At 38.8% G+C, this 23,954-nt stretch overlaps 2 protein-coding genes across 52 annotated transcripts in view; one reads left to right on the top strand and one right to left on the bottom strand.

The window, feature by feature from the left end:
• The window catches only part of LOC110970292 (caspase-3-like), a 30,140-nt gene that overhangs the window by 131 nt on the left and 6,055 nt on the right, over positions 1–23,954 (top strand). Inside the window, exon 1 of one of the 2 annotated variants that reach the window (XM_051938572.1) lies at positions 11,791–12,041. The exons of the other annotated variant lie outside the window; for it this stretch is intronic. The gene's annotated coding sequence lies outside the window, so the exon portion shown is untranslated. Of the gene's footprint in view, positions 1–11,790; positions 12,042–23,954 lie in introns of those variants that run through there. 2 annotated transcript variants of the gene reach the window in all.
• Positions 1,149–22,001, bottom strand: dusp11 (dual specificity phosphatase 11 (RNA/RNP complex 1-interacting)). 50 transcript variants are annotated; one of them, XM_051938538.1, is made up of 12 exons: positions 21,559–22,000; positions 20,733–20,808; positions 16,687–16,818; positions 11,673–11,796; positions 10,217–10,277; positions 9,925–9,971; positions 9,779–9,854; positions 6,585–6,710; positions 1,647–1,955; positions 1,557–1,616; positions 1,467–1,526; positions 1,149–1,436 (listed from the first exon to the last, which is right to left on the bottom strand). In XM_051938538.1, exons 1-12 carry the CDS (start codon positions 21,594–21,596, stop codon positions 1,265–1,267), a joined length of 1,281 nt encoding a protein of 426 aa, XP_051794498.1. In that variant the 5' UTR covers positions 21,597–22,000; the 3' UTR covers positions 1,149–1,264. The 50 variants fall into 50 exon arrangements, with proteins under 50 accessions (XP_051794498.1, XP_051794526.1, XP_051794503.1 ...); XM_051938566.1 differs by having other exon boundaries at positions 1,557–1,586; positions 1,797–1,955; XM_051938543.1 differs by having other exon boundaries at positions 1,557–1,586; positions 21,559–21,999.

The raw sequence follows: 23,954 nt of genomic DNA, 5'->3' as shown, positions 1-23,954 counted from the left end.
TAAATAAATTTATAACAATAATAATAATAATAATAATAATATGTAACCAGGTTAATTATTATTAAAATAAAATCAAAGTAGGATGAAGATGAAGAGGAGTGATGTTTGAAAGAACTGGAGGTAATTTAATAGCCAAATTTATACCAATAATAATAAAAATAATAATAAGAAGAAGACCAATAATCTCATTATATTAACAGGTTAATTATTATTAAAATAAAATAAACAAGAGGAAGATTAAGAAGAGTGGTGTTAGAACTGGAGGGGATGAGCAATAAATAGATTTATATCAATCATAAAAATACGTTATTATTATTTAATAATCATTTTATTTTATTTTTACCAGAAAGATATTAATAAAAAATAAATCTCTCTATTTCTACAAAAAGTAGTCAGTGATGACTGAAAAATAAAAACATTTCTTCCTGAGTGCCAAAAAATATCAATTAAGAAAGTCATTATTAAAAATAATTAGATTTTTTATTAAATAGTTTCTTCCTTTGGAAACATTTTTAAAAAGTTTTTTCTTATTAAACATAAAAAGATCACGAGGAAAAATGCAAACAAAAGTTTAATTTATGATTAAAAAATGAATTCCAGCCAGTATTTTATTTTTAAGTTGGTCATTAATAAACTCATGTGAACTGGAAATTCATGAGCTACTGTCTAATATTCCAGATTCTGAATCAGTGACATGATGAGAAAACTTCAGGTTTTTATCTTTAATAGTTCCTCAGATGATGTTGTTCAGAATTAAAGAAAAAGGCTAAAAAACTCATTGAATGACAGTTTTCACCCAAGAACCAAAACAGTTTATTTAATGAGATGAATTTTATCTGCGGCAGCTCGGAGGTTTGATTGTTTTATTGATTATTAGTTTGTCAAATCTGATCAATACTCAGTAATACATTTTAATAATAATTCACAAAGATGCAGATCCTCTTTTATTTGATGTTTTTTCAACCATCTGAGAATAAAAATGATTCAATCAGATTTCTGATGAATTCACCTCCAGTGGTTCCACGTCTTCTCCTGGTCCTGGTCCTGGTCCTGGTTCTGGTCCAGGTCCAGGTCCAGGTCCAGGTCCTGGTCCTGTTAGCTTCATGTTTGTTTCTGGGACGAACACAGAACTTCAGAGGAACTCCGGATAAACGGGTTTTACTCTTTTATTTATTGAACAAGAATCAGAGTTCTAACAAAGTTCTCTTTTATTTTAAACGATAATATTAAAAGTTCTGTTAGTTCTGTGAGACTTTCCAGAACCTCAGTGGTCGTATCCGATGGTTCTATGTCCGTTCTGAGTTCTAGGGCTCAGTTTGGGCTCCCAGAACTCTTCAGGTTCTCCGTGGTCCCACCGGGGGAAGTACTGGGGGAGGGGAGGAGGAGGTGGAGGATTGTATCTGGACCTGAGGTTCTCTGAAGGATCGTATCTGGACCTGAGGTTCTCTGGAGGATCATATCTGGACCTGGGGTTCTCTGGAGGCTCGTATCTGGACCTGAGGTTCTCTGAAGGATCGTATCTGGACCTGAGGTTCTCTGGAGGATCATATCTGGACCTGGGGTTCTCTGGAGGCTCGTATCTGGACCTGAGGTTCTCTGAAGGATCGTATCTGGACCTGAGGTTCTCTGGAGGATCATATCTGGACCTGGGGTTCTCTGGAGGCTCGTATCTGGACCTGAGGTTCTCTGAAGGATCGTATCTGGACCTGAGGTTCTCTGGAGGATCGTATCTGGGTCTGAGGTTCTCTGGAGGATCGTATCTGGACCTGAGGTTCTCTGGAGGATCATATCTGGACCTGGGGTTCTCTGGAGGCTCGTATCTGGACCTGGGGTTCTCTGGAGGCTCGTATCTGGACCTGAGGATGTCCGGTCGGGTCCAGCGGTACCGGGACGGGGAGTAAGGAGAGGGGAGGCGGTGATGAGGACGATGGACCGGACCTCTGGGAGGAAAAGATCTGGAAGAAGCACAGAAATCAAATCAAAGTTCATCTCTATCGTGAGCTTCACAGTGGAAACACCAAAGAACTTAAAAACAGCACAGTGACATCTAAACATCTAAAGAAATAAAGTAGGAACATGTCCACATGCTGCTGGGTGTTAAAGCCATTTTAAACAGGAAGCTTCAGATTTAACAGACCCGGGTCAGTGATGGAGCCAGGTCCAGATCCTGGGTTCTACTGAGAACATCTGCTCACCTCAGGGTTTATTCAGACTTCAGTACTTCAAGCAGCCGCTGATTGGAAGACCTGAGAGCTCTGATTGGTCCCGTAAAGTTAAAAGCTCCGATAAATAAAGTGGAGCGAGACCATTTAGAGCTTTAAAAACAAAGAATAAAGGTTTAAAAAGAGTTCTGGACTGGAAGCCAGTGGAGAGTAAAGGATGTGCTCACATCTGGGGGTGTTTGGTAAAGACGCCGCAGCATTTTGTACGAGTTACAGGTGGTGGATAGATGACTAGAGATGCTGATGTAAAGAGCACTGCAGTAGTCCAGTCTGGAGCTGATCAAAGCATGAATGGATTTTTCAAGGTTTAAGAAAGGCTTGACTTTGGATAAAAGACGTAACCGAAAGAAACTTGCTCTGACTACTCGGTCAATTTGTTTGTTAATTTAAGTCTCTGTCAAATTTCACCCCAAGATTTTTGACCGTCAGTCTCAAAGTCACTGAACCAAAAGATCAGTATCAGTACCCCCAAACACCATGCATTCAGTTCTGTCCTCATTTAGGAGTAAAAAGTCGGATGACAGCCACTCCTTTACGTCACTGATCCAGCTAGTTACACTACTTAGTGCCTCACTTCCTGTTGGTTGTTCTGGTAGATAAATGTGAATGCTGTATCATGTTTTACTATAACTGACAGAAAGTGGCAGCATTTGAAGGGAGAACAGAGTAGGACCAAGAAGTGGACCTTGTGGAACTCCACTGGAGGAGGACAGGTCACCAATCATTACTGGAAAAACTCAGATCAGTAAGATAAGGAGTGAACCACCTAAGAGCAGAGCCACTGATGTCAACAAACTGGTTCAGACGAGACAGGAGGACCGAATGTCCACCGTGTCAAAGGCCGCTGTGAGGTCCAGCAGCACCAGAACCATCAGACGCTTAGCATCAACAGACGATGTAATTTCACGGAGGACCTTCAACAGAGCAGACTCAGTACTGAGACCAGACCTGAACCCACATTTAAATCTTTAAAAACTGCCGTTGTTCTCAAGAAAAGAGTGTACCTGTATGAAAACAACTTTTTGTACAATGTTCCATTTTTTAACATAAAAAATGTGTGTGCACACATATATATGTATATATACGCATGTGTGTGTACACTAAACAAAAATATAAACGCAGCACTTTTGTTTTTGCTCCCATTTTTGATGAGATGAACTCAAAGATCTAAAACTTTTTCCACATACACAATATCACCATTTCTCTCAAATATTGTTCACAAATCTGTCTAAATGTGTGATAGTGAGCACTTCTCCTTTGCTGAGACAATCCATCCCACCTCACAGGTGTTCCATATCAAGATGCTGATTAGACACCATGATTAGTGCACAGGTGTGCCTTGGACTGCCCACAATAAAAGGACACTCTGAAAGGTGCAGTTTTGTTTCATTGGGGGGGGTCCACTCCTCTTCAATGTCTGTGTGAAGTTGCTGGATATTGGGTGAACTGGTCCACGCTGTCGTATACGCCGATCCAGAGCATCCCAGACATGCTCAGTGGGTGACATGTCCAATGAGTATGCTGGAGAAGTGCTCACTATCACAGATTTAGACACATTTGTGAACAATATTTGAGAGAAATGGTGACATGAGTATATATTGAGTGTGTGTGTATATATACATATATATATATATATATATATATATACACACGTGGACAAAATTGTTGGTACCCCTCAGTTAAAGAAGGAAAAACCCACAATTCTCACTGAAATCACTTGAAACTCACAAAAGTAACAATAAATAAAAATTTATTGAAAATTAAATAATCAAAATCAGCCATCACTTTTGAATTGTTGATTAACATAATTATTTTAAAAAACAAACTAATGAAACAGGGCTGGACAAAAATGATGGTACCCATAACTTAATATTTTGTTGCACAACCTTTTGAGGCAATCACTGCAATTAAACGATTTCTGTATTTGTCAATGAGCGTTCTGCAGCTGTCAACAGGTATTTTGGCCCACTCCTCATGAGCAAACAGCTCCAGTTGTCTCAGGTTTGATGGGTGTCTTCTCCAAATGGCATGTTTCAGCTCCTTCCACATATGTTCAATGGGATTCAGATCTGGGCTCATAGAAGGCCACTTTAGAATAGTCCAACGCTTTTCTCTCAGCCATTCTTGGGTGTTTTTGGCTGTGTGTTTTGGATCGTTGTCCTGTTGGAAGACCCATGACCTGCGACTGAGACCAAGCTTTCTGACACTAGGCAGCACATTTCTCTCCAGAATGCCTTGATAGTCTTCAGATTTCATCGTACCTTGCACACTTTCAAGACACCCTGTGCCAGATGCAGCAAAGCAGCCCCAAAACATTACTGAGCCTCCTCCATGTTTCACCGTAGGGACAGTGTTCTTTTCTTCGTATGCTTGGTTTTTGAGTCTATGAACATAGAGTTGATGTGCCTTACCAAAAAGCTCCAGTTTGGTCTCATCTGTCCAAAGGACATTCTCCCAGAAGCTTTGTGGCTTGTCAACATGCATTTTTGCAAATTCCAGTCTGGCTTTTTTATGAGTTTTTTTCAGCAGTGGTGTCCTCCTTGGTCGTCTCCCATGAAGTCCACTTTGGCTCAAACAATGATGAATGGTGCGATCTGACACTGATGTACCTTGGCCTTGGAGTTCACCTTTAATTTCTTTGGAGGTTGCTCTGGGCTCTTTGGATACAATTCCAACGATCCGTCTCTTCAATTTGTCATCAATTTTCCTCTTGCGGCCACGTCCAGGGAGGTTGGCTACTGTCCCGTGGGTCTTGAACTTCTGAATAATATGAGCCACTGTTGTCACAGGAACTTCAAGCTGTTTAGAGATGGTCTTATAGCCTTTACCTTTAAGATGTTTGTCTATCATTTTTTTTCGGATGTCCTGGGACAATTCTCTCCTTCGCTTTCTGTTGTCCATGTTCAGTGTGGTACACACCTTTTCACCAAACAGCAGGGTGACTACTTGTCTCCCTTTAAATAGGCAGACTGACTGATTATGAGTTTGGAAACACCTGTGATGTCAATTAAATGACACACCTGAGTTAATCATGTCACTCTGGTCAAATAGTTTTCAATCTTTTATAGAGGTACCATCATTTTTGTCCAGGCCTGTTTCATTAGTTTGTTTTTTTAATAATTATGTTAATCAACAATTCAAAAGTGATGGCTGTTTTTGATTATTTAATTTTCAATAAATTTTTATTTATTGTTACTTTTGTGAGTTTCAAGTGATTTCAGTGAGAATTGTGGGTTTTTCCTTCTTTAACTGAGGGGTACCAACAATTTTGTCCACGTGTGTATATATATACACACACACACGATTGACCAAGGACTACAGATGGAAATTAGCTTGAAGCTAAATCTGGTGCAACCATCTTTTTAATGTAACTGCACGCTGTCCTTTTACAAATAAACTTGAAAATAACTAACATATATATGTATATATATATATATATATATATATATATACACACACACACACAAATATATGAAGAGTTCATTTGCAAAAACAGGTAACTCCGGTTTATAAATTTTCAGAAAACTTTTTTTATTGTAAACTTGAGATAATAATAATAATAATAACACCAATAATTTATTTTCTCTATTTTGTCATGTATTTTTCTACTGAGTCAAATCCACTCAACTTCAGTTTGATATTATCTCAAGTAGACAATAAAAAAGTTTTCTGAAAATTTATAAAACGGAGTTATGTTTTTGCAAATAAACTCTTCATATATATATATATATATATATATATATATATATATATATATATATATATATATATATATATATATATATATATATATATATGGTATCAATTATTTTCCAATATTGTACATTTGAATTTGAATACATTTTTAAAACATTTAATTAATATTATAATAAGAATAGTATATTTTGTAATCATCATCATTACCATTATTTTTTAGAATGTTTTTGGACACTTCATTACTTTTCTTGGGACATTTAAACAGTTTTAATCAGGTTTAAAATATTTCAAGGTGTTTTCTAAATACTTTGTGGAATATTTCTGAGCATGTTTTAATATGTTGAAATATTTTAGTATATTTAAAAAACAACTTTTTAGTCTTTTAATTTTTAAAAATATTTTTGATTACTCTATTATGATAACATATTTCTACAACATTTTAATCGTTTTTTTTTTATATTTGGTGGAATATTTTGAGCTTGTATTAATGCTAAAACATTTTTAGAATATTTTATTTTCAAAAATAATACTAATTTTTAGTCTTATAATCTTAAAAATATTTTGACTACTTTATTAATATAAAATATATTTCTCCAACACGTTAATATTTTCATAAATATTTTTTCTTCTTCATTTAATGTCTTGGAGCAGATGGCTGGTTCCCACCGTTGGCTCCAGTCGTCGTTAGAATGAGTTCTTCTCTCGTCTCGGCCGTCAGATGACGTCAGACATGGAGGATGAAGAGCCTGTCCTCTCTGAGGCTCCTGGTCCAGTTCCTCCATCCCATCATTACTGCCACAGAACGGTCACAGCGTTTATTAAATACATAAATAACACAACACAAACACAGAATAATCCAACAGACCGCTAAATGTTCAGGAAGTCATTAATTTACTGACATTAATGTGACGTTTTAGCCAATAATTCATGAGTTTTTGGTTCCTGTTGTGAAGAATTAAACTGATTTTTAAAGGATTTTAAAAAGCAGAAGAAGAGAAATGGATCAGCTGTAGTTCCTTCTTCCTGTTTAATAACACGCCTGTAAGGGTCCGTAAAACAAACCCACCTTTACTGTTACTGTTTTTGTTTTTTTAAGTATTAGACAAACTTTGAATAAGAAGTTTTCTGTCACCTGACCATTTCTGAGTCACTCTGAGCAGGTTCTGAGTCATTCTGAACGATTTTAAAGACGATTCGAACAAGTTTTTATTGTATTTGATCCATTCTGAACGATTTTAAAGACAATTCGAACAAGTTTTTATTGTATTTGATCCATTCTGAATCATTCTGAATGGTTTTAAGTCCGTCTGGTGTTGAAAAATGTTGAAATTAAAACTGAAATTAAACTGCAACACAGCAGTAGATGTAGAATTAAAAGTGTGTCACAGCAGAAAAGGATCAGCGTAGACACGGTAGCATGATGAGGATGATCAGTTTGGTTATCCGGCTGTCAGAGGGCAGTCTGCCAATGCCCCGGGTGTTTACTGATGAAAGTGCTGAAACTGGTTTGGCGGGCTGAAGCTGTGGTACTTTGGTAGTATCTGTGAAATGTAACAAAATGTATCTGCTGAGAGGTAAAACACAGGCTCTGATTGGTTCTCAGCAGTGTTGGGCAGTAACGTCACTACAAATAACGTCGTTAGTAGTTTAACTACATTTTTCTGTAACGACGTGGTAGCGTCATTATTTATAAAATAAAAAACGTTTCAACAGCTTAGCTAATCTTTTGGTCATGTAGCGCGGTAGCGAACGCAAAAAGCTACATTAAAAATGATGAATGTTGAACTGCTTGAAGCGGAGCTTTCTGCTCTGCTGCAGTCTCATCTCACACTTTTAAGGATCAGACAGTGACATCCTCTCCAAACGCCGACATGTCTGTGTCGACCAATGGAAGCGGAGGAACTGTTGATGTCGTCATTCAACAATCCCTTCCTGCGACTTCACTGGATCCACACACACAGACGCTCGCTTCAGTTCACTGAGAGATGGCAGAGAAGGAGTCAGAGTCACCGTGGCCCTACCTAAATAGTTATCAGTTTTTGTGAAAAAAACGGAGAAAAGTTGTTTTCAGATGCCTACTGTGCCAGCCCAAGGCGAAGTTTCTGTCAACTTCAAAGACGTCAAATACCAATCAGAGAACCCATATACAGGTGATACCGAATATGCACAACCAGCAGCAGTTAGCTAACCACCACATGTCAACCGCAGTATAAGATGCACACACAAACGAGCTACTTTTCAACATCTAAACTTCGCGTGGCAGTAAATTAATTAAATGAAGCGTAAGGTTGTGGTGGCAGTGTGTGAATATGTATAAATTGGGGGATTAAATAATTAAACTGATACATATCAGTTTAATTATGGGAGGTATGGGAGAAAACGAGGTAACAGTAAAACCAAAATCTGTCTTCTTCAGTATTACTGTTAACACTAATGAGCAAATGGCTGAAAAAAATAACAGAAAGGGAAACAAAAGTGATGGCATAAATGATTAAATATCTTAATCTTACACTCAAGACCAAAACTGAGTTAAGAAGCAGTGGATACAGCACTTTGGGAAAGCATTGAATGATTTTACATAGATATTAGACTTAAGAAATAAAACTTGATTTAATACCCAAATTATGTATAAAATTGTCTTACTATAATATTGCTTACTTTATATGGAAATGATATCAAATGTAACCTATTATACCCTCCAATGTAAGTGGTGTGTTAATATAAGCTACTGCAACTTAATTATCAGATACATTATGTCTGCAATACAAACTATAAAGAAAATCACAACAATGATTTCTAATGTAAAAAGGTTGATTCATTTTAAATATAGCTCCACATATTCCTCAGTGTATCAATTTACTAAGTTTGGAGCACTGAGAACAAAAATGATGGTTTAATAATAAACAAGTCAGCATTTTCTTGTCTCCGTTTGACTGACTTCATTAGTCCCTGAAATGTTTTGGTAAGAAAAAAAGGTAACTTGAATGTATTAAGCTACTTTGGCCGTATTGCTGTAGCTTAGCTTGCTACATTTCTGTGGGTCATAGCTTCAGTGTAGTGAAGCTTGATTTAACACGGAGTAGCTGCTAGCTTAGCTCATTACAGTTTCCAAGTAGCTTGCCCAACACTGGTTCTAAGGAGGAGTGGATTGTCACCTCCTGGTACAGCTGACCAACTATTATTAGTTTTTGGAAAAACAAGGGTGCAGACACATGAGAATAAATGATGTAATGGTGTAAAGGTCATTGACACTTATGACAAACAAAGGATGGACATGGGGCGTTTAACCCCAGAGCCAGAAAGTAGAAATGGCAGATTTACCCCGGGGTATCTCAGTGTTTTGACCTGTGCTGGAATAAACACTTTATCTTTGAATCTGAAGATTGCTCCAAGACTTCTGTTTTCCTTGGTGAGACTGCTGCAGCTTTTATTTTTGACCGAGGATATTTTTAACTAATTTGGAACCTAGAACTGAGACAGACTTAATCTGTAAGACGATGTATCCACTACACTGGATGAAATTCAAGTTGATCTGCAGCATTCGCTTTACATAAAGTCTCTAGAGGTCGTCTGGATTAGCGACTTTGCTTTTTGTTGGTTTGAACACTTTTACCTGAATCTGGACACATTTTAAGTTCTGAGTCATTTATGACATGATTTAGTCATTTTTGGTCATTCTTGAATCATCTGGAGCAGGTTTCCAGATGTTTTTAGCATGTATTTGATTACTGGTTGCTAATTTTGAGTCATTGTGGACAAATTTAAGTTTGTTTGTTTTTTGTATCATGACATCAGCTCCCATTCTGGATGACTTTACGATGCTGCTGTTTCAGTGTTTTGAGGCGTTTAAACATGTTTACCTCCTCCTCGGTCCTCGCTGCAGGTCTTCCAGGTAATTCTCTCTCTCCATGTCGTGACCTCGAGACGAGTTGAACACTGAGGACAGAAAACATTTAAAGTTCCTCCTGAAAACTGAACCAGACGTGAAATAAGAAGTCAGACTCACGCTGCAGCGCCTCGCTGGGATCCATCCCGTCCACGTCGATCAGGTACCTGCACAACACACATACCCGTTAGACCCCGCCCACACCCGTTAGACCCCGCCCACACCCGTTAGACCCCGCCCACACCCGTTAGACCCCGCCCACAGGTGTTAGACTCCGCCCATAGCTGTCAGACCCCGCCCATAGCTGTCAGACCCCGCCCACACCCGTTAGACCCCGCCCACACAAGTGTTAGACCCCGCCCACAGCTGTTAGACCCCGCCCACATCCACCTGTGCAGCTTCAGATTCTCACCTGCAGATCAGGTAACCGGTTCTGTTCAGGCCGTGGGTGCAGTGAACTCCAATCAGCTTATCTGAGACACACAATCAGAACATTACTATTATAAGCATTTTTAGAACATTTAATAAATAATTGATTATATTAGTGGGGCTACTTGCGTTTCAATTACTTTTCTAAAATATATTCATATTTAGATAATTTCAGGAGATTTCATGAATATTTTTGCAACATTTTTTTTGTTAGAATATTTTTCAACATTTATATAATAATCCTACAACATTTCTGATTTTAGAATTACTTTGGCAATATTTTGGGGATATTTTATCAATATTCTTGCTCTATTTAAAAATGTTTAACATATTTGTTCTGAACTTTATTAGTATATACATATTTTTAATATTTTGTGCGATTTTTTTTCCAATAATTTGCATCTTTTCCTAAACAGTTGTAACATGTTGTTCATATATTTTTGTATACATAATATTTTAATAAAAGACACACAAAACATGTTTTCAGAAGTGTAACAACACAAATATAGCATTCTAATTTTTAAAGAAATATTTTGGAACATTTCATAAATATTAGATCGTATTATTGGGGCTAATTTGCTCTTATTTCTGCAGAATTTTAATCATTTTTGAACATTTTTATAAACTATATTTAGATAGTTTCAGGAGATTTTTTTTTTTGCAACATTTAATTTTACATTTTTGTCAACATTTAATAAATATTTTTACAGCATTTTTTGCAATAATTTTCATTTTTCTTGAATAATTTGAGTATGTTTTATCCATATATTTTTGCACATTTTCAGAATTTTATGTAATGTAACATACCGATATTTTTTTCTGGATTTTAATCATTTTTAAATAGTTGTTGTGCATTTTATTCAAATTTTTGCATAAAAATTTGCATTTCCCCAACAATTAATCTTAGTAAATTTTATTATATAAATTTTTTATTTTAAATAATAATAATAACTTTTTTGTAGATAATTTAGGACATTTTAAAACATTTTGATACTATATTTTCATGCATTTTAAACTTATTAATATCTCTGATTACATGTTTATGTTTTGGACATTTAAGTCAAATTCATATTTTGGCAAAATTTTATTATAAGATACATTTTTTAGACATTTAAATAATCAAATACATTTAATAATATTTTTTAAAATATATATCATCAGGACTGAGGAACATTTTGTGAGTATTTTTCTAACATTTTTTTGCAATATTTTAATTATTATTTTAATATTTCTGCATACTTTATTGATCTTTTTTAAATATTTTGTGATATATTTTATAAATGTTTTCAGACTTTAAGCAACATACTTGTAAAGATAAATATTTTTTGGACATTTTATGAATTGTTAAAAATATTTTCAGTGTATTTTCTGCTATTTGTGCCACATTTTAATCCTTCTGTTGAATATTTTCTGAATATTTTGTCAGCTTTCTCACTCACCGTTGTCCTGGTTTTCTCGGAGGAACTTCTGGACGCTTCGTTTGAAGCTCAGGATGGTTTCATCGTTCGGAACTTCGTGTCCGGCCGTGAAGATCTTCACACAGAGCAGAGACTGAGGAACGTCCTGAGGAGAAGAACAACCAAATGAAGAACCTTCACCCAGAGCTTCAGTCCGTTTCCATGGAAACTAAAGTTTATGAAGCAAAAACCAAAGTCTGGATAAAAGGAGAAAAGCTCTGAGAGACATCAGGAGAAAATGACAAGAAGAAATGGATCAATTCTACAATTCTACAGTTTCATTTAGCAGACGCTTTTGTCCAAAGCGACGTACAACACAAGAAAGAATTCAGACATAAGGAAAAACCTGTAGTAAGTGCAAAAAGTGCTTCAAGTGCGATTGGTCAAAGGTGTTGCCATCAAGTTGCAGAAGGAATTGCCACCCCCACCCCCCCCCCACCCCCTTTTTTTTTATTTTATTATTTTTTCAACTTTGTCAGCGCTAAATAAATGCTGGGTTTTGGACCACCTGACTTATTCTACCCCTAAGGTGGAGTCAGATTAAGTGCTTAGGTGTTCTCTGAACAATTGAGTCTTCAATTGTCTGTTAAAAGTAGAAAGGGACTCAGCAGAACGCACAGAGTTTGGTAGATTGTTCCACCATTTGGGAACAACAGAGGAAAAGAGTCTGCTTAGAGATTTGGAGCCGTGCTGGGCTGGAAGCACCAGGCGTCTCTCACATGCAGAGCGAAGTGGGCGTGAAGGGGAGTAGACCTGGATCAGGGAATCCAAGTAGGCTGGGGCCGTTCTTCTAAATGTTTTGTAAGCCAGGAGGAGAGTTTTGAATTTGATTCTGGCTGCAACTGGAAGCCAGTGAAGGGAGATGAACAGGGGAGGGACATGAGCTCTTTTGGGCTGGTTGAAGATCCGACGTGCTGCATTCTGGATCATCTGTAGAGGTTTGACTGTACATGCAGGGAGACCTGCCAGAAGAGTTGCAGTAGTCAATGCGTGACATCACAAGAGCCTGAACCAGAAGTTGTGTGGCCTGTTGGGTCAGGAAGGGTCTGATCTTCCTGATGTTGTAGAGGGCATAACGACAAGATCGAGAAACTGAGGCCACGTGAACCTTAAAGCTGCTGTCCGGAGTTTCCGTTTGTTTTCAATTTATGTATCATTTTTTAACAAAGCTTAAATGTGTTAGTCTAGTTCGATACTATAATATAATGTTAGTATAACGCGATATGAAAATTTATTCCTGAGCTCCGCCTTCCTCTCATAGACCCCCATGTTATTCCAAAAAGCGCCGGTCGCTGCCGACCAATCAAGTTCGAGCTTCAGCTTTGTCATGCTGTCAATCAACGGTTACGCGCACAGCAAGCAAGCCCATGCAGAGGTGGGCGAGCTACGCACTACGCAACCGCGCGCACATTTGTTTTGCTTGTGGAGGAGAGAGCATCAGGGCTCAGCAACTTCCAGAAAAGTTACCAATCCCACGGCTTGTCAGGCAAGAGACTGCAGGACGTTTTTTGGCTCGGGGTGCTCGCGTCGCTCCCCGACCACGGCCTCCATAGCCCGCCTGACGGCTTCGTTTAGATGCCCGACCTCTGGAGGAAGATGTTGGGGCATCTGGGACATACTCTTCGTCAGAGGAGTCGTGCAATTCTGAACTCTAGATAGAAATAAATAAACAATGTAACACATATACACGCGTAAATGCACTAAGTTTGATAAACAACGTCATCCAGAGGGATACATGAGTGTAATCACATATTGAAACTTTACTCGTTCGTCCTAGCAGATTCATGTTATTTTGGTATTAGGACAAGTTAGACTCAATACAGAATTCTAACGTAATTCCTTTATTATTTACTGAATGTACTAAATGTAGAAGAGGGGAAAACAGCAAAACAGGCGAGATGCTGCAGCACTCCGGGCACTTCTCTCATGTACTGCGCGTGTGCACAAATAAAGGGGTGAAATCAGAGGGAGGGACCAACAGTGTTTTGGGAGACGCTGTGATTCAAACTCCGGACACGAGCTTTAAAGGTCAGCTGGTCATCAATCATGACACCCAGGTTTCTGGCTGAGTTTGTGGGCATAAGTAGGCTCGAGTGAAGTTGGACACTGATCTGAGGCTGAACAGATGGACAAGCTGGAAACACCATGAGTTCAGTCTTAGACAGATTCAGCTGAAGGTGCCGTTCCTTCATCCATGTGGAGATATCAGCCAGACACGCTGATATCCGAGCTGAAACTGTTGTGTCGTCAGGTGGAAAAGAGAGGAAAAGCTGAGTGTCGTCAGCATAACAGTGGTAGGAGAAGCCATGGGAGCGGATCACTGCACCAAGTGAGGTGGTGTACAGACAGAAGAGTAAGGGACCAAGCACTGACCCCTGAGGGACGCCTGTTGATAGGTCATGTGACCTTGACACCTCCCCTCGCCATGACACTCTGAAGGATCTGCCTGTGAGGTAGGACTTGAACCACAACAGGACAGAACCTGAGATGCCGAGCTCAGAGAGTGTGGAGAGGAGGATTTGATGGTTCACAGTGTCAAAGCTAGCAGACAAGTCCAGCAGCAGTAGGACAGAGGACTGACCAGCAGCTCTCACCAGCCGCAGAGATTCTGTGACTGATAGGAGTGCAGTCTCAGTGGAGTGGTCGCACCTGAAGCCTGACTGAAAAGGGTCAAGTGGGTTGTTGTTCCGCAGATGTTCAGAGACTTGGTTAAATATTGAGCGCTCCAGTATTTTTGACAGGAATGCTAGAAGTGAGACTGGTCTGTAGTTTTCAACCTGGGCTGGGTTGAGATGAGGCTTTTTGAGCAGTGGGGTGACACGGGCTTGTTTAAAAGTAGCAGGAAAAATGGCAGTTTCCAGGGAGGAGTTGACAATGTGCGTGACTGCAGGTTTGATTGTGAGCAAGATGGTCTGAAGGATGCTGGTGGGTATTAGATCGAGAGGACATGTTGTAGGTTTTGAGCTCAGAAGAAGCCTGGAGACCTCATCCTCGCTCAGAGGAGCAAAAGAGCAGAGTGAAGGAGCAGTAGTGGGTTTGAGCTGACTGGACTGGTCAGGCTCAGAGAACTGGTTGCTGATTGCAGCCACCTTTTCAGTGAAAAAGGAGGCAAACATGTCTGGAGTCAGCTCAGTGGACGGTTGAGCAGCTGGAGGAGAAAGCAAGGAGTTGAACGCCATAAACAGTTTTCTGGAATCAGAAGCCGCACAGATCTTGTTCTGATAAAAAGCTTTCTATGCGGACTGCAAGCAGGAGGTAAAGGAAGCAAGTTTCTGTTTGTATGAGGACAAATCAGTGGGTTCTTTTCTGCTGCCCTGAGTCCAGCTCTTTGTTCTCTCAGAACTTCAGAGAGCCATGGACTTGGTTGTTTTTTCTTGGCCGGTTTGGACACCAGGGGGCAGAGTTTGTCCAAAGAGGATGCCAGAGAGGAACAGAGTGTTTCAGTAGCCTCATTAACAGGAAGGGAGGAGAAGTGTGAGAGGTCAGCCATGACAGAGCACACCTCCTCAGACAGCTGAGCTGCTGTGAGGGACTTCAGGTTTCTGCAGAAGGAGACCATCTGTGTTGGTGTCTGCAATTGTGGAAAGGCAGCCGCAAATTTTACCAAGAAATGGTCTGACAGGTGTAGGGGAGTAACTGTCACCTCTGCTATGGAGCAGTTACGAGTCAGCACCAAGTCAAGGACTTTACCAGCTTTGTGGGTGGGAGGAGACGGAGCCAGTACAAGAGCAAAAGAGGAGATGAGTGCCAAAAGTCATGAGCCTGAGGTCTGTCAATGTGAATGTTCATGTCTGCCATGACAGTCAGTGGTGTGCCATCATCAGGGATGTCAGAGAGTAACATGTCCATTTCAGAGACAAAGCCATCCAGATTACCCCCTGGTGGGCGGTACACAGCCAGAATATATGCTTTGATGGGAGTAGTGACCTTCAAAGCATGATATTCAAATGTTGTGTTGTTGTTCAATGGGCCCAGTGCAGAGAAAGACCAGTTGTCTGGAATGAGCATGCCAGCACCGCCTCCTCGTCCAGTAGAGCGGGGGGTGTGGCTTAGCGTAGCGGACGCAGAGAGTGCAGCTGGTGTAGCTGAGTTTTCTGGGCGGATCCATGTCTCAGTCAGGGCTAGGACCTGAATGTCTGAGAGTTTCATCAGTGAACTGATGAATTCTGTCTTATTACCTGCGGACTGACAGTTCCAAAGACCAAAGGTAACCGAGTGTGGGCTGGGACCACTTTCAGAGAGAGCGGACAGGTTGAGTGGATTGCGTTTGCGAAGGACTACGCGTCTTTTCCGGTTGCCGACAATGACTGGGATGCATGTGAGACACATTGTGCGTTAGACTGTGACAGACAGACCTTAGCGGTGGCCGGTGTTCGGTGTCCTTGCTCGGTGGACTCGCGCAGGTAGACTCACAGGTCTTAACCCTATGTGGTCTTCGCACTATGTGGGCTGATGCTCAAGCGCAGTCTGTGCCGTTAAGTACCTGACAGAGTCACAGCTGTTTCCAACTTCACTGGAATGCGCCCGGCTGAACCGCCCCTGTCTGGTTTCACTTGGGCAATCAACAGAGGCGTCAGCTGCCCTCACCTGTTGTTGCAGAGAGAAACTGAAACTCCAGTGCTAAGCACTCAACGACCCCCAACACAAAAACAAAAATAAAGCAATTCAAGCTTACCTAAGCTGGCTCAACCTTCTTCTGTCAAGATTCAGTGCAATCCTGTGTTTCTGTTGATTTTGATTAGTTTTTATGGGTTTTAATAGTTTTGTAATTAGTTGTAATTGGTGTTCATTGTTTTTAATTGGTTTTAATTATTTCTTAATTAGCTGTAATTGGTTTGAATCGGTTTTAAATTGGTTTTAATTAGTTTATCACTGACTTTCAGACTTCAGCTCTGGTTTTAGACTTGGCTTTGGACTTAGTTTAGTTTTTAACTCATTTAAAATCTGGTTTTCTTCTGTTTTTTCCTGAATCTGCTCCATCTGCTCTGTGTCCTACCGTCAGTCTGTAGTATCTGCTGGTGAACGTCAGGTCGATGATCAAACCCAGTTCCTGGTTCTGTTTCTGCAAAGCGTCCAGAAGATCCCAGTGACCGAAGACGTCTGAGGGGGAGAGCTGCCGGTTCAAGGCCTGAAAACAGAAAAATAAATAATAATAAATAAATAGAGCTGCCGGTTCAAGGCCTGAAAACAGAAAAATAAATAATAATAATAAATAGAGCTGCCGGTTCAAGGCCTGAAAACAGAAAAATAAATACTAATAATAAATAAATAGAGCTGCCGGTTCAAGGCCTGAAAACAGAAAAATAAATACTAATAATAAATAAATAGAGCTGCCGGTTCAAGGCCTGAAAACAGAAAAATAAATAATAATAAATAAATAGAGCTGCCGGTTCAAGGCCTGAAAACAGAAAAATAAATACTAATAATAAATAAATAGAGCTGCCGGTTCAAGGCCTGAAAACAGAAAAATAAATAATAATAAATAAATAGAGCTGCCGGTTCAAGGCCTGAAAACAGAAAAATAAATAATAATAATAAATAGAGCTGCCGGTTCAAGGCCTGAAAACAGAAAAATAAATAATAATAAATAAATAGAGCTGCCGGTTCAAGGCCTGAAAACAGAAAACAGAAAAATAAATACTAATAATAAATAAATAGAGCTGCCGGTTCAAGGCCTGAAAACAGAAAAATAAATAATAATAATAAATAGAGCTGCTGGTTCAAGGCCTGAAAACAGAAAAATAAATACTAATAATAAATAAATAGAGCTGCCGGTTCAAGGCCTGAAAACAGAAAAATAAATACTAATAATAAATAAATAGAGCTGCCGGTTCAAGGCCTGAAAACAGAAAAATAAATACTAATAATAAATAAATAGAGCTGCCGGTTCAAGGCCTGAAAACAGAAAAATAAATACTAATAATAAATAGAGCTGCCGGTTCAAGGCCTGAAAACAGAAAAATAAATAATAATAATAAATAAATAGAGCTGCCGGTTCAAGGCCTGAAAACAGAAAAATAAATAATAATAATAAATAGAGCTGCCGGTTCAAGGCCTGAAAACAGAAAAATAAATACTAATAATAAATAAATAGAGCTGCCGGTTCAAGGCCTGAAAACAGAAAAATAAATAATAATAATAAATAGAGCTGCCGGTTCAAGGCCTGAAAACAGAAAAATAAATACTAATAATAAATAAATAGAGCTGCCGGTTCAAGGCCTGAAAACAGAAAAATAAATACTAATAATAAATAAATAGAGCTGCCGGTTCAAGGCCTGAAAACAGAAAAATAAATACTAATAATAAATAAATAGAGCTGCCGGTTCAAGGCCTGAAAACAGAAAAATAAATAATAATAATAAATAGAGCTGCTGGTTCAGAGTCTGAAAAACATAATAAATAAATAATAATAATTAAAGCTGCAAGCAGCGATGGACGGGTCCTCGCATCCACGCTGGTCGGCGAATCCATGCACGTCCACCAGGTGGCACTGTGACTGAGAGTGTGTGCTGGCCTCTGAATCACATCTGGACCAGAGTTTAATCACACGTAAAATTTCAGCCAGATTGGAGCATGTTCAGACTAGTTATACAGCATTTCCTGCCCATCCACCACCAGGTGGCGCTGTAACTCAGAGTGTATTTCAAACAGTGGATGTGATGAGGGCTGGACTCTGATCACTCATGAAAAGTTTCAGGCTGATTTGATCATGTAGAGGCCAGTTATACAGCATTTATTGTCCCTCCAACAGGTGGCGCTGCAACTGAGAGTGTCTGTTGGCCTGTAGATGTGATCAGGATTGGATTGTGATCACACATGGAAAGTTTGAGGCAGATTGGAGCATGCAGAGGAGAGTTATACAGCAGTTGTTGTTTCATGGCGAAGCATCAAAACTCTAATGGTCGCCATGGCCACGCCATTTGGCTTCTGGTTAAACTTTTGATAACTTTTCCAAACCAAGTCCTGCTGTGTGGACTGACAAAATTTCAGGTCTCCTGGAATTATCCCCTAGGAGGTATTAACTCTCAAAAATGAGAAAAATCATCAAAAATCTCACAATTAATCCAAGATGGCCGACTTCCTGTTGGGTTTAGGACATGGCTCCAAGAGGCTTTTTTGTGCGTCCTGATGTGCTCTATAAGCCTCCCAAATTTCATGAATGTAGGTGAAACGTGCTGGGGGGGCTGTTTGTTAAAAATACTGTAGGGGGCGCTATAGCATGTGCAGTGCCGAGATGCATACAGTGTTGTTCCTTGGGTCAATGGTGATGTGTGTGGTAATTTTTGTGAGCATTGGAGTATTCCTAACCTGTCAGAAAGGGCTTTGTTTTTCATGGCGATATTTGGTTGCTACGGCAACAGCGTTGCATGAAATGTCACACCCTTCACAGTGTGTGATTGTCAAGAGGTGAAGACTCGACTGACCAATTTCCAGCATGATATCACCAAGTTTGGGGCCATTGTACCTGAAAATATAAGGCCTTAAACTTACTATTACCAACAGGTGGCGCTATGACTTTTTCAAAATTTATGAGTGTGGATGTGTTCAGACTGGACCTGGTATCCAGCATGTGAAGTCTGAGGCAGATAGGATGTTGTTCAGCTGAGATATGAATCGTTAAATTTTCATGGCGAAACATCGAAATTGGTTTGGCCGCCACAGACACGCCCTTTGATGACAAGTCACCATTTTCACTGGGATGCATCATCAATGTGTTTAGGCTGTTGTCACTGCATTTGAAGTGAATATGATCAACCGGGTAACAATAGGGCATGAAAGTGTAAAAGATGTCTATTTCCTGAAACCACAAGGTGGCGCTATGACTGTCAATGAATATCCCTATGTGGATGACATCAGGACAGGACTGTCATCATACATGTAAAGTTTCAGGCAGATTGGAGCATGTTGAGAAGAATTAGACACCAATTCCTGTTTCATGGCGAAGGATCAGTTGTTTGAGGCTCCGCCATGGCCACACCTTTTGGCTTCTGGTTGAGTTTTTGATAACTTTTCATCAGAAAGGTCTGGTGCATGTACTGGCCAAATTTCAGTTCTCTCAGACTTATCCACTAGGAGCTATAAATTTTGACAAATGTACAGAAAATTCAAGATGGCCGACTTCCTGTTGGGTTTAGGGTGTGGCTGTGATTGACTTTTTGGTGTGTCCTGATGTGGTGCATATGCCCACCAAATATTGTAGCTGTAAATAAAACATTGTGGAAGTTGGCCTAATGACCACTTTTTCAATTTTGCAGGTGGCGCTATAGAGCCATTTTTCCACACATATGCGCAACTCCCATAAAATATCAAATTTTTCGCCAGTCCTGATGTGCACGCCAAATTTCACGCGTTTTGGTTCATGATAAGGCCGCCAAAAAGGCAAGTCATTTCCCGAGGAGCGATTAAGTTTGAAAAATTTACAGCAAATTGAAGATGGCCGACTTCCTGTTGGGTTTAGGGCGTGGCTGTAATTGACTTTTTGGTGTGTCCAGATGTTCTGCATATGCCCACCAAATATTGTAGCTGTACATGAAACATTGTGGCAGTTGGCCTAATGACTACTTTTTCAAGTTTGCAGGTGGCGCTATAGAGCCATTTTGCCACGCACATGCGCAACTCCCATAAAATATCAAATTTTTCGCCAGTCCTGATGTGCATGCCAAATTTCACGCGTTTTGGAGTATGATAAGGCCGCCAAAAAGCCAATTTACTTTACGGGAGAAAAAAAAAATAATAATAATAATAATAATAATAATAATAAACCCTAGGGTTTCAATAGGGTCCTTGGCACCGCTGGTGCCTTGGACAGTCGGTGCCCTGGCACCGCCTGTCCTTCGCACCCTCGGTGCTCGGACCCTAATAATAAACATAATAATAAATAAATAGAGCTGACAGTTCAGAGCCTGGAACCACAAATTAAATGATTAGAACAATAAATATAATTATGAAATAAATAGAGCTGAAATCAGAAAAACAACATCAACGCCAGAAAAACTGAGTTTAATTAATAACAATAATAATAAATGAAGCTGAGCCGCTGACCTGCTTCAGAGGAACTTTGAAGGCGATGAATCGAGTCCCGTGAAGTCGTTTTCCAACCGCTGAGTAATCCAACCACCTGCAGAGAAACGATTATTACTGATTATTGATTTAAGGAGCTTTAATACCGTTCTGTTATTTCATGGTTTCAGTCCAGAAGCTCTCATTGTGAAATTTCTTTGTGTTTTCTGCGTTTCTGACGGCACAAATTTTCTATATTATGTTTTATATTCATACAGGGGGTCGTTACTACAAAATTAAATAAAGTTTTCTGTTCATGAAAACCTAAAAAGTGAGAATGAAAAACGACCCATAGAGGCAGAATAAACAATAAAAACATTTCAGGAATTAAAAGTAAAGTTGATTTCTAGGATGTATTTCTATATTCGTGCTCATAAACTTCTGTTTTTCCACATAAATTATTTATGTCCTTTCCTTCCAGTTATTACATATTTATTCACCTATTTCTGTATTTTTATACATGATGAATTTCTGTCTATTTCACAGCTACTTCTAAATGTATTTGTTAATTTTTTATTTTTATATATTTATTTCTGTATTTTTCTACATTGAGTTCTTTGTTTAACTATTTGTAGAAACTCCATAAAGCTGAAAATGAAATACAAACATGTAAAACCGTCATTAATGTTCAGAAAACGGCCTAAAACAGTGAAATAAACCGTTTATAGGCATTTAATTGTTCAGTAAAACTGTTGTGAACTCATTACTCTAATTTTCTGGTTAATATTTTTCCTTATGATCTGATAAAACCTGATAATTCTGATCATAAACACAGAAGTCAGATGTTAAATGAAGGTTTGTGTCTCACCGGTCCGGGATTCCGTTCTTCTTTCTGCCTCCCGTCATGTTTTCTGTCTGTTTTTCTCCACTATAAAACTATAAAATAATCTAAAAACTACCACGTGGACAAACTCAGCTCGAACAGCTGATTTCTCCTTCCGGCAGCGGCTTCAAATTAAAACAAACAAACTGTTAAAAACCCACAGAAAGTCCGACAGACGTTTCAGATCCTCCACAAACTCACATTTATCTCCGTTTCTGCCGGAAAACAAAAAACATTCCGGAGCAGCTTCTGCAAAACACCGACTGACGGCGCACGTTGATGACGTAGGCACGTTATGTGACGCACGGACGCCCCCTGGTGGTAAAAAACAGACAAAACCGTAATAACTCGTTTTTACATCGATTTTTACTGATTAAAACAAGTGTTAAACATAGATTAAAAATAGTAAAGGGTCGACCAATAATTGATTAATAAACAGCATTTTATTTTCATGCATTTATAGCTGCCGGTATAATTTATTTTCAGTTTTTAGTTTAGAATTTCCATTTTCAATATTACTGTAAAGTTATTATTATTATTATTATTATTATTGTTATTGTTATTGTTATTATTATTATTATTATTATTATTGTATAAATTTCAAACTAAACTCACTTACATATTTTTTTAAAGAAACAGATATTAAAATATAATCCTAAAAATAAGTCTGGAAATAAAAAATAATTAGAAGTCTTTGTTGTTTGTTTTTTACATGAATTTACTAGAAGAAAAATAAACACTGACACCAAATGTATTTAAAGAAATAAAAAAAAATAAGTAAATGCAACAAGAAAGGAATAACTTCAAAGTCTTCCCCTGGTTCGTTGTTTTTGCAGCGTTTCAATTAAGTCTGCATAGTTTATTTTTATATACATGTTTTATATGCATACATATATAAATATATACCTACATTTATTTCTACATGATCATTTTCAAATTAGTCTTCTAATTCTAAATATTATCATATATTAATTTGTGATTGTTTAAAATAAATCAACACTTTTGTTTATTTTTACATTTATTATCAGATTAAAAATAAGATATAACTAAGAAGACAAAGAAAAGGAGCGCTACCTGGACTCAGCAGAGTTAGCTTAAAGTGCTCTTTGGAAGGGGATTCAAAAGTCCTTAAAACAAAAAGAGGAGACTCCAAGGCACTCTATAAAAAATATTAAGATTTAAAAAGCCTTTATTTAAACGGCATGGTCACATAGACCTACAAAGCTTCTACGCCTTTCAGCATCAAGCCTTCATCAGGAAGTCATGCAAACAGATGTCAGGCTGCAATAGGCCCTTTTAAAGGGACGCTCAACCAATTAGAACCTGCCACCTACACTTAGGAGACTTTAACTCAGTGTTTAGACAACAACTTCCTCTACAAGAACACAGTATAATCTTGTTCTTCATTTAGTCCAGGAAATGTGGGGGCTTGTAGTTTGTCAGTCCAGAATGTCTCCTTTTGGTTCAGTTTTCTTTGTCTGTCTCCTCTTCTGATGGTCAATGGGATGTGGTCGATGCCTGTAATTTGTAATGAAGATGAGTTGCTGTTATGAAATTCCAGGTAATGTTTGGCCATGGGGTAGTTGATGTTTCCAGTTCGTATTGCATATTTGTGTTCTGCAAGTCTGTCCTGTAGCCGTCTTTTTGTTCTGCCAATGTAAAAAACTTTGCTAATGGAGCATTCCAGCATGTATAGAACAAAAGTGGTCTTACAGTTGATAAAGTAATTGATTTTGTATTCCTTTTGTGATGTTGAGTCCAAAAATATCTTTGTCTGTTTCACATTCGCACAGTGGTTACAGTTATTACATTTAAAAGATCCTTCTGGTTTATGTCCCAGCCATGTAGTTGGGTTGTTGGGTTTGAGGTGACTGTGGACCAGTTCATCTTGTAGGGTTGGACATCTTCTGAAACTGACAAGTGGAGGCTGTGGAAAAATGTTATTGAGTTGTGCATCACTCTGAATTATGGCCCAGTTTTTCTTTATTATCTTTTTGATGTTTTCTGCTTCAGTACTGTATTTAGTGACAAAAACTGGTCTCTCTTTTGTTTGTTTGGGGGGATTTCTCTCCAACAGGATGTGTCTGTCTAGGTTTTTTGCTCTGTTATATGCAGGCGTGAACTAACCGTGACGTCACCCGTTGGTTTCAACGCCGAGAAAATGAAGCCCGGATTTTGCTACTTCCTGGTCGCCGTTTTGGATTTTTTGGAGCCAGTGACGTAAAAAGCGTCATCAAACAGGCTGGACCGGAGAGCAACGAGGGGCAGGATTGGCTGAGGACTCTCTTATCCCGCCCACGTTTTACCGCAGAGGCTTCTGTTGCTGTCTATCAAGTATAGCCACGCCCCCTGGCTCCGCCGACTTTAACGATTTATTTAAA

This window comes from Acanthochromis polyacanthus, chromosome 18, assembly GCF_021347895.1.
Source record: "Acanthochromis polyacanthus isolate Apoly-LR-REF ecotype Palm Island chromosome 18, KAUST_Apoly_ChrSc, whole genome shotgun sequence".
Lineage (NCBI taxonomy): Eukaryota > Metazoa > Chordata > Actinopteri > Pomacentridae > Acanthochromis > Acanthochromis polyacanthus.
This window is presented reverse-complemented; position numbering and strand designations above follow the sequence as displayed.

Coding starts and splice junctions, on each gene's coding strand:
- dusp11 (XM_051938521.1), bottom strand. CDS start 21,596: ATGACGGGAGGCAGAAAGAAGAACGGAATCCCGGACCG. Junction 9,972..10,216: donor ACCGGTTACCTGATCTGCAG/GTGAGAATCTGA, acceptor TGTGTTGTGCAG/GTACCTGATCGACGTGGACG. Junction 6,711..9,778: donor CAGCGAGGACCGAGGAGGAG/GTAAACATGTTT, acceptor GTTCTGTGGCAG/TAATGATGGGATGGAGGAAC.